General features: G+C 23.4%; 1 protein-coding gene and 2 long non-coding RNA genes across 4 annotated transcripts; 1 reads left to right on the top strand and 2 right to left on the bottom strand.

Annotated features, from left to right (window-relative positions):
• LOC132921498 (protein Peter pan) lies at positions 1 to 1,902 on the bottom strand. Its single transcript, XM_060984552.1, has 6 exons — positions 1,631 to 1,902; positions 1,204 to 1,368; positions 789 to 1,112; positions 536 to 720; positions 307 to 451; positions 1 to 228 (listed from the first exon to the last, which is right to left on the bottom strand). The coding sequence occupies exons 1-6, from the start codon at positions 1,664 to 1,666 to the stop codon at positions 124 to 126; spliced, it is 960 nt and encodes a 319-aa protein (XP_060840535.1). The 5' UTR covers positions 1,667 to 1,902; the 3' UTR covers positions 1 to 123.
• Positions 1,903 to 2,989: 1,087 nt separating this feature from the next.
• LOC132923227 (uncharacterized) lies at positions 2,990 to 8,832 on the top strand. Of its 2 annotated transcripts, none has more exons than XR_009661133.1 (3): positions 2,990 to 3,314; positions 3,385 to 3,484; positions 7,048 to 8,832. It is a non-coding gene; the product is annotated as an uncharacterized LOC132923227 (long non-coding RNA). The 2 variants fall into 2 exon arrangements; XR_009661132.1 differs by having other exon boundaries at positions 6,947 to 8,832.
• LOC132923228 (uncharacterized) lies at positions 4,347 to 7,839 on the bottom strand. Its single transcript, XR_009661134.1, has 6 exons — positions 7,793 to 7,839; positions 6,448 to 6,486; positions 6,291 to 6,314; positions 6,075 to 6,107; positions 5,606 to 5,662; positions 4,347 to 4,527 (listed from the first exon to the last, which is right to left on the bottom strand). It is a non-coding gene; the product is annotated as an uncharacterized LOC132923228 (long non-coding RNA).
• Positions 8,833 to 11,368: the final 2,536 nt, after the last annotated feature.

Below are 11,368 nucleotides of genomic sequence, written 5' to 3'. Positions count from 1 at the left end.
TTAAAAATTGATAATTATTGTATTATAAACAAAAAAACATGATACATAAATTATTTCATTTATATAAAATTATGACATTATATATATCATAACATAAATATATTTAAGTTATGATTTTTAAAGTTAATCCTCTTTTGCTTCTTTTGCTTCATTTTTATCGTCTGGTTTTTTAATGAATTCGTGGAACATCACATCGCCAGTCATAAGTCCATCTTCAACTTTGATCAACTAAACCAGTATTAACATATTAATTTTGATTAACTAACCGTAGTCCAAAAAAAAAAGATTGTTATTCTATGATTTTACCTGCAATGTGAGTCTTGGACCAAGTTCACTTAATCGTATGGAAGACTGAGTTCCTACTATGTTGCCCCGACTCACCAACTTTTGTGGAACGACAACATTAGAACTCGTAGATTCTTCAAACTCACTATCAGACAATAGTTCTGGTCTACAACATATTAATAGTATCATTTTATAATATAAATCAATAAAATTCAGACACATATCAATATATCACAAATTGAATAATTACTTTAACAAAAATTCATCGATGTCATCAAAGTTTGACAGATCTGGTACTTTACTCTGGACAATTTTTTTTACTCCTTTAGATAAACCAACTGGAACGGTTTTAATAGCATAATGTCTAAATTCAATCAATTTTGTTTCAGTGTTGTAGTTCATTAAAACACATCTTTTAATATCATTCAAATTTACCTAGTTTTAATGCAGAAAAATTAAATAAATATTTAACATTTAGTTCTATAGATCAGTATTGTTCTTACTTTTGTGACGTTGATAGTAGGGAACATATTTTGAAACATAGTGGCCATTAGGTTGATATGCAGTCCTTCGCCAGTAAAATTATTCATAACAATCAATGGGGCATGACTGAATAATTTTGGATTTACCATTTGTTTGCGTAAAGACGACACAACATCTTTGCTTAAAGCATAGTTTTGTAGTTTAAATGTCATTGTTGGACCTTGGGGTAATCTTGCTACACGAAAATTAACCCCAGTGTCTGAGCTTGTGAATACGCACAAATGGGAAACATGCATTGGACCTGCCAAGGCCACAAAATCTTTAATTGTGTTTTTTTTATAAACCTGTTTAAAGAAAAAAGTTGAACAATGAATCATAATATACTTGAGCATTAAACACTTGTATTTTAAATTAATAACTATATTTCTGAATTACTTGTAATGAAGCAGCAGTGAAAGGTTCCATAACTTTTCGAAAATCTTTGACTAACTGCAATAGACTTTTACCAATTTGTCCTCGGTGGATAACAAATGAATGTGGAGCTCTTTTCAATTCTTCTGGTTCTTCATACACGGTTTTTTTCAACTTCTTCAACCGTTTCTAATTTTTTTTAATAAATGAATCATTAATTAAACATGTAAAACTTTAAATTTAAAATTTAAACTTCATAACAACTTTTTAATAACTAAAGCAACTATTTAATTTTTTTAAATTAAATAATAATATAAGTTCAAAATTATATTACATATTATAACAATATGTAATATACTAATATGTATAATATTACATATTATTAATTATATAATTGTCTTTTTCAAACGTTAAACAAATCATACATGGATGAAAATAATGAATTACTTACGTTTTTTTTTACAGTAGATTTACGTTTGGAACCCATAATTTAAAATTGTTTTGTTCGATAAAAATAATTTAATTAAAATTAGAAGACTATGCAGTTGAACGCCTTGTAATGTAAATATGTAATATACTAATATCACAGAATAGAATAATAACACAAACACTAAAGGAATTAAATGCTATCCGTAATTGTTGTAAACTTTTGTATTGAAAACTGAAGTAGTAAGTACTATGTTCGCGGATTTTATCACAACAGTGCAACACAGTAAATAGTAAAGTTGTTGAATACACGTGTTTTGATGTCTGATAACGTTTATCGAAATCTACCTATCTTATCTATTACATATTATCACAAATTTCAAATTTAAATCGTAAAAACGTGAATTCTTGATAAAAGCTGCAGCCAACAACAATTAATTATTCTTTGCTACAAATTAAATTCATACAACAGCTAAGCTTCAAAATTTAGCTTGCTTCATACTACTTCGTATTATTTAGTCAATATTATAATAAATATAATTATTCCAATCATTTCGGAACTAATAAGTAATTAATATTAAGCATTTTGTGTTTTTTTTTTGATAAGGCAACGTCGTAGACCGTAGTAATATACTACCAACATTTTAACTCCTACGTATTTTAAATATATTTAATACGTCACGACACATCTATTCTGTGCTATAAGTAGTCGTAAACTTACATAATATTGATAATATTAAATATATAGCTTAACAGGTATCTTAAACAAAATAGCGGGAGAATGAATACGAATCTTATCAAACCACTATAGAGCGATTATAGCACTATATACCTTGCGGTACCGCGAAAAAATAACCCCAGAAAAAATTACCCCATATGAGACTTTGTAAGATTTTAAATGATAATAATTGTATAATATTCTATAGTTCTATTTTATAAAATATTTTAATTTTTTAGTGAATTATGAGCATTTTAAAATATTTAATATTTTTCATACTCATAACTCACCTAAAAATTAAAATATCGTAAAAACCCACCGAAAAAACACAGATTATGTTCTTACCTAAAAGTTTGATAACAGTTCAATTCACTCTAATATCAATATAGGTATTAATATATATATTTTTTTATGCATTATAATTGACATTTAATATTATTAATATTATATACGTTTTTTTATTTATGACCGTAAATAAAAAAATTGACTCTTTGTTTAAAATTATTATATTATTTATTTATTTATTTATATATTATTATTTATTTTATATTAATTATTTTATCGATGATATAAGATATTATAATCACAGATTTCTTTAAGTCTGTGCACGAACTAAGATATACAGGACTGGAAACGACCAAATATCTCAGGGAACCCAATTGACCAACGAAAAGTACACATTGATTCTTGGCGCACTCTACCAGGGTATTAGTATACTACTCATTTTAATTTTAATGATAGTATACATTTTTGACATTTGATAATAAATTATAAGTAAATTAAAAAATCTAATATTTTTGTATTTTTTTTTATAGTACTATAGTAGGTATATTTTAATATTTATGAAACTGTATAAAATCAGTTGTGTTAGATTTTTTTCACCAAGAACTAAAAGTTAGAATATTAAGACAACATAGAAAATGTATTGTTATTAATACCGGGATAATCAATAGGTTTTGGTCCACCTTGACATGTCAATTTCCAATCAAAAGTAATTATTGCCCGTGTTATACATTATATGTTAATAGGATATGTTAGTTTAATCATTCCTATACTTTCAGGTTGAATACAAAACTTATTGACATAAAAGTCAATTGATAAATCATCTTTGAAAACTAATTGTTTCTTATTTTCTTCGATGTTGGAAGTTATTAATTAAGGGTTTGTATAAAATTATAGTGGTTTCATTTTTGAATAAATTCCATCCTACTGGTAATGTCATACTCACAATGACATTATATTTAAAGTTTGAAAAATAGTCATACTCCTAGAATAACAAAAATATTTATCCTCACAAAACATATTTTCTAAATAAATTAAAATGTTTACTTTAGAACAGCTTAAACGTAATCGTTTACTCAGACATATTTCTTAGACTTCTAGGAGTTTGTGTGTTTTTAAATAATCATTAAAAACATAGCTAAGTAATATATAAATTTGTTTCATAGCAATACGAATTTATATTTAAAATTTATAGTTGCATATTTTACATATTTGACCATTTTTCATTTATAAATGCATATTTGACCACTTTTTATTTTATAACTGCATATTTGATAATTACTTATATGAATGGGTAAGTTTTTAATTCCCAACTTAAGAAAATATCTAATAGCTTAATGTAATTCTCAAGGTAATTAGTACTATATTAAAAAAATACAAACGTATTCAATTTAAGTTTTTTTTTTAAAAAGATTTAAAAGTTTTTGTTTTAGATAAAACTCAATGTAAGATGAAAATAAATCTGAAAAAAGGAAATTAATTATCTCAGATAATTAATCAAATTAATCTACATATATAAACAAATTTATCTATTTATGTATCATATCTAAAAATGTTATTATTATTTATTAGAAATATACTTATTTTAAATGCATATTTTATTTTTGCGTTCAATTCCCAAGCTTATGGACTAAGATTATTATAATATTATTGTATAATATTCTCAGAATGTAAACATTTTTGACAAAAAACGTTTTGAGAATATTTTAAGAATATTTAAAAAGATTAAAGAAACTTTATGTTAATCTTTAAAAAATATTTTTATTATATGATTAACATTGGTAGAATATTAAAATATCGTAATTTCGCGATCTGGGTTATTGAAATTATTTTTTTTTCATTATGCGTATATGACTCTAGAACCACTTCGGTGGGATTATATTTTTCTTTACACCATACTTTTATGCCCAAATTTAGACCATCTGTAAATAATAATAAAAAAGATTACATTTTATGATCTCTAAAAGTATTTATGTTTTTATTATTTAGTTCTATGTTAAGTATTTCTTATAATATACAATGAAACACTAACACAGTGTCATGAAATTTAATGTGTTTGAAAATAAAATAAATATTTGAAAGATTAATTAAAAGATTCATTTTGGTCAATTCCAATCATATTTTTCATAAACTAAACATATTATTTAATGCTTATAAATATTATAGAGGATAAAAGGTAATTATTTAATATTTTCAATTAGTTGTATAGGATTTTATACTATAATTGATTATGAAGTCTTCAGAATGTATCATTTGAAGCATATTTAAATTTATCAAATTTAAAATTTAAATTTCCTTACTTTTTGCATAGGTATTGAAAGCGTTATATATAGTTTTTAACTTTATATTCAGTTATGTAAAACATTATTTTAAAGCATTTTTTCTGTTTTTTTAAATCATACGCTTCTTACGAAATCGTAGATTTCACCAAATTTATTATTCAAAACTTTTTATGAATAGTCGAATTAATCAGTTGTCATATAATTTACTCTACGTAAAACAGTGAAAATACATTCCTAGAAATTTGAATTTTTATGGAACTGTGTAGTGTAATGAAACAATCAATAAATATTATTTTATTGTTTATTACCATTCTAGAAACAATAAATATTAAAACTATCTTTTTTTTCTAACTAGAAATGTTTTGCAATTACGCATATTATTATTTACTATACCTACACGATACAAAATTTATAATTATCATCACATGCATTATATACACTTATAATTTATTTTATTGTTGATTATTTAACATTAAATTAGTTATTTTAATTTTTTTGTAATGTTTTAATATAATAGTTACCAATGTAAATGTATGTTCAGGTACTTAGTACTTATATACTTATTAGATGGAGATTTATTATAGTTTTAAATTAATATCATGTAGAAATGACAATTTACAATGAGACTATTATACCATTATTTTATTATTTAACAGTAAACAAATAAATATTAAAATAATATATAAATTAATTAATTATTTTTCAAAGGAATACATACTATTATGCATAATTATTAAATAGTCAACGTAAAAATCGTAAAATTGTCTTTGAAATTCTAAAACAAAGAATAGTATAACAATTTAGTAGGTTCTTTGAATAGTAAAATTACATTTCATTCCAATCCATTAATATATTATTATGTACATGTTTATTTATTGCAGTTTATGAAGTACACTGTAATACAGTGACTATATAGTATATATCATTGTATATTTATATATGCACGAATATATGAATTGTGTATAAATAATTAATATGATTTTTTTTATCTATGATTTAATAAGTTAATTTTGCTAATTTTGAGTGAATCGACATAAGACCTTACACTTTATGCAATAAACTTATTATTTATGAAATGGAACACAACTAATAATAACATAGATAAACATATTAAATCAAAAAATTATAAAAATACTCTCGAAATATTAAACTAAATTCATCTTTATATTATTTTAAAATAAAAATACCTGTAAAATTATCAATTTTCTTTTGAATGTCAGCTGTAACAATAAAAATATACTTTATATAAATGTTCTTCTTAGAACTATACTATTTTTCAATATAGTAAGTTTTCAATTTATCATAGTACAAAAAATAGTATATATAAAGAAAGATATTCCAGAAAGAGTAAATAATAAAGTTTTACATAAGTTATACTGTAAATTTTATATTGTTATTATTACCATTTTTTTCTTCACTTAGACCATCTAATAAATTTAATAATAATAAATTTAATTAATTCTTTTTTCTTATATCTAAATTACTTGGTTTTTAAGATTCAAAGTACAATATTATTGTATCAAACTAAAGTATTAGAAAATTCAATAAATATTTTCTTACGGTAATTATATATTATCACAAGATTGGTGTACCGATTTTCTAATAAATACAAAATAATTAATAATAATCATATACTAGGTAGTCTATTTTAGGATATATTAGATTTTAAATTAAATATTATAATATTAAACATATATCTCATTTTTAATTCATAAAAATGTAATTTAAATATTAACTAAGTGACTCAGAAATTTTAATTTTTTTTCTTAAAAATATTTAAATCAATAAAACATTCTTGAATGACACATAATAAAAAATATATCAAATTTGGGTCAATGATCAAAAAAAAATTTAAAAAGTACTTCTTTCAGGATATAAATTTTAAAAAACTGAAAAAATTAAAAATATCCATGCTGATAAATAGTTCAAAGAAAGTTGAAATATTTTGAAAAGTTTATCCTATACAGAAAATTATATTATATACATTTAGTTCCAAGAATTCATAAAAATTAACTATTTTTTTTTGGAAATTGATTTTTATATTGGTTTATTGATACAGACTTATAGGGATTTTATCAATGTCTTTTCACTTGGCAATGGTAGAGCATCTTTAGTACGCTTCTACACCCTTCTTTTAAAATGGAATTTTCATATGTGTAGACGTCATTCTCATCGAAGTGGTCCGGAGTTGCAGAGTGGAGCAATCGGAATGAAGGCGGGGGAGAGAATACGAAGTAGTAATTTTTGCACTGTGCCATGTTCGAACGCGATTGCGCGTATCATGGTTAGCTGTGTGATCAAATGATCATGAAATCATCGCTCTGTCCAAATTTGAGATTGCTTGAAAATAATAGTATTTCTTTATTTTATTTTTTTCTTTAGTTATATAGAAACCATCGCCATATTTGAAAATTGGATCATTTTAGTTATTCCCAAAGGTGGAAAAAATCACAAATCATCGTAATTCAATACATCCATCGCTCCGCTAAGAATTTTAAACCAATTTAAATTTAAATTTAATAAATACAATTTCAAGCATTTTTATTTCAATAAACAAATAACATTTTCTATTTTGTCGTATAAGTTGTGATTACTCAAAGGATATATTCTATTATAATTATAATTTATTAAGATTAACAGAGGATGAAAGATTAGACAATTTCTTAATGGAATATTTATTCAAATTTAAAATGTTGGTATTATTACAATAATAAATGGTGACTAAAATTAAATTTCTAAGCTGATACAAAACAATGAAACAATGTTAACATATTATAAAATGACTGATACAAGTGATACTGTTCATGGTTACACTATGTTGTTCAATATGATAAAATATTTTATTTGTATTAACTTAAAATATGTATCATAAAAACATATATAATACTTGTTATACTATACTTACTATTAAACACAAGTCTTATTGAATCTATTGAAAATAATTTTCAGTAATGATACAATTTTATAATAATTTATAAATAAAATTCTATTTACTATTTATAGATTTATACAAAAACATGAGATAAACGTGTCCACTAAATTGTTGTTGATATTATTAAAGCAAATTCTAAATTTATGTTAATTTATGAACCACGAAACCATGTTTTTGTATTTTATGATAATGTTATATACTGTATATTATTGAATTATTTACTACTTTCTAACTTGTACCGGTAGCGAGAACTTTTTTATCGATATTAATTTATAATTATATATACTAAAAATTGCTTTTCCGGCATTCCTACTAAATTTAAAAAATATTAAATACAAGACTAATCAAACAAATCGTATGTTTTACCTGTACAGGCTAAAAATATTAAAAATAGTAAATAAAACTAATATTTTCTGAATTGCATAGTAATGTACGTCATTTAATCTATATTCAAAGTATCACTAGATTAAAATAATAATAATATTATTTTTGTGATTTGTGTACATATGTAAAATAGTGATTGTAACTAAATAATTAAAATACATATTTATTATAAATCAGGTAGAATATGTCAATTAGCATAGTAAAGGGGCCATTATGAGCTTACTTTTAACATCTGTAAATTTATAAACGTAATTAGTTGATGAGAGTTATGAATCGTTAATATTATTAAAATATTAGTTATTATACAATACAATTATATATTTATTATATTTTTTAACAAAAAATACTGTCTTTTAATTTTTAAATTGTTGAAATAAATATATTTGTAAATTGTGTACCTATACGAGCTATAACTATTATTAACTATATTAATATTAGTGAATATGAACTAACTATCAATAAGCTAAAAAAAATAATATGCTTCTTTGAATGGTTTAAGAGTTTGTTTATTTATTGACAACGATGTATTATTTCATTCTACAAAAATACCTATATTGTTTTTGAAATTTATATTATATCATAAAAGTATATTTTTTGTAATAAATAAATGTATTGTAATAATATGTAAATACATAAAATATAATCATTGAACTTACTCTCCTGTCCTGTAAATTTATAAACATATATATTTGATAAAATCAATTTAATAAAATAATATGTTCAATATAGGTAGTTATTAAAATTATATAATAAAGGTTTTTGTTTGTGTAGCCAGTGGCATACTACAGGGGGGGAGTTAATCCCCCTCCCGAAATTTTTGGATGATTTAATTTATTATGAAAAAACTTAAATTTCTAGTACCTGTAACGCTGTAACCCCTTAAACCCCCCTCCACCCAAAGTTCAGGTCTAAGTACGCCACTGTGTGTAATTGATTTTTGGAGATTATAAGCAGATAGATAAATGTGTTTACAACTATGTACTGAATATATTAAATTTCCCTTAAAAATTAAAGTACTTTGATATTTAACATTAAGAGCGATTTCTGCTAATGAATTGGATATAATCCATATATGTTGAAATAAAAAAATAATATTTGAAACCAAATTGTTAATATTTAATATTCGATTTATGTAATTATGTATGATGTCATTGTAAAACTCTACACATTATTTCATGTATTTATTTAAGCAAAATCACACTATTCAAAAGAATAACAAAATGCTTTTGATATTTTTGTATAACACAAATGTACCTATATGATATCTATCAAAGTCATCATAGTTCATCATCTAACATTTACTATAGATCACTTTTAAAAAAAAAATATCAAAATTCTAATTACTACAAATTTAACACAATCACAATAAATTATTGAATTAGGTATACTCAATAACTATGTACAGCATCTATTATTGTTAAGTAATTTTTTGCAAGTTTATTTATAACTAGCCACTAGGTATAATAATTAGCAAATAAATAGTCTTACTCTTGTAATAATCAGCTATATAAATGCAATAAAATATTTAAAAATTATAAATGATACCAAAGTTTTACAATTTTATTATGGTTAATTTGAATAACAAAATTATGAAAAAAAATTAAAATTAAAATACAAAATGAATTTTGCGAGAGGTTGGGCTTACTAGTTGATTTTCCAAAACCAGGATTTGGCAGCAGTAATTATAGAAACACGGCTTACCTAGGCGTTTTTTTTAAAAATTATGATATATCTGCAGAAATAACTGGTATCGACAAAAACCTTATTAATCGGTTTTATATTATTATTCTCCAATGTTTATCCAGTGGTCATAATATTAATTTTATCAAATTTGGAAATTATTGTTGGGAAACTACAGATTTTGTTCACAAAATTTTATGCCATAGATCCTCAATAGCAAAAACACTTATGATCCCAATACGATAACATAGTGATGAAGCGCAAGAGGCAAAAAATAAAGAAATAAAAAATTTCTGTGAATATCATTCTCGTAAAACATCAAGAATTGATACAAACACAGATATTTTTCATCGATTATTATTATTATCTTCTTATCCTCTTTTAAGTAGTTTAAAGGAAGTTAAAAAAAAGACGAAATTTACATCCTCGTGTAAAAGAACTATTCGTTTTAAATAGTAATAGTAGCGATGACAGTGAATAAAATGTATTTTTTTATATATAATAAAAATGCTTGGTATAAAACACTTTTGGGTATAAGTTGTTTTTAAATGTTTTTATATATTGTTTTGAAAAATTTTTGAAAATTTTGAGTTTTGGCCACCTTTTTTAATTTTGAATCACTGTGCAACATAAAGTTGGAGGTAAGTGCTTTTGGTAATAGCGGTTAGGTTAGGTTAGGCTATAGTCTATAAATCACATATTTTATTGCAGTGGCTCGTTTTATTAGGTTTTTGACATGTTCATTGAATTTAAGGTTTTTTTCGGGTGTTACGTTTTAGATACTTGGTGACTATCGTATTACTCTTCCACTTATTTTAGGTTCGAAATCAGTTCAAACCCAAAATTTAAAACACTATGGCTCGGTCAAACATAATAAATTGCAACTGATTTTCAAGCATTTATTTTTAGTTTTTATGTGTGCATCTAGTCCATTGCCCTATTTAATTTTTTTTGCAACCAGATAGATACTCTGGAAAGTTTTCGATTAATGGTGGTAATAGATAAGTCAGAAAAAATCGAATGTGAGTCATTTTGGTTTAATGGTTTGACTATGATTTTATGCGTAGAGGAACAGCTAACGGCATGAATCTTGTGGGGCATCTATGCGTATTTGTTTAGTAAAAAAGGTTGCGACCTCTATATAGAATCAACAAGGGTAAGGATTACATTATTTTTTGTAGTAAATAAATGTATTGTAATAGTATGTAAATACATAAGAAACAGTTTTACATGTAATACAATCATTGAACTTACGTTTCCGTCCTGTAAATTTATAAACATATATATTTGATAATATCAATTATTTAAAATAAAATGTTCAATAATTATTAAATTTATAATATAATAAAGGTTGTTTGTTTGTGTAATTGATTTTTGGAGATTATAAGCTGATAAATGAATGTATTTACAAATTATTATTATTTTTTTTTACATGAATATAAAAAATTAGACTTAAAAATAAAAAAGTATTTTATTGATATTCAA

This window comes from Rhopalosiphum padi, chromosome 2, assembly GCF_020882245.1.
Source record: "Rhopalosiphum padi isolate XX-2018 chromosome 2, ASM2088224v1, whole genome shotgun sequence".
NCBI lineage: Eukaryota > Metazoa > Arthropoda > Insecta > Hemiptera > Aphididae > Rhopalosiphum > Rhopalosiphum padi.
Note: the sequence above shows the minus strand (reverse complement) of the source record. Positions and strands in the feature narration are given on the sequence as shown.

Coding starts and splice junctions, on each gene's coding strand:
- LOC132921498 (XM_060984552.1), bottom strand. CDS start 1,666: ATGGGTTCCAAACGTAAATCTACTGTAAAAAAAAAC. Junction 452..535: donor ATCGATGAATTTTTGTTAAA/GTAATTATTCAA, acceptor AATATGTTGTAG/ACCAGAACTATTGTCTGATA. Junction 229..306: donor GTCCAAGACTCACATTGCAG/GTAAAATCATAG, acceptor ATACTGGTTTAG/TTGATCAAAGTTGAAGATGG.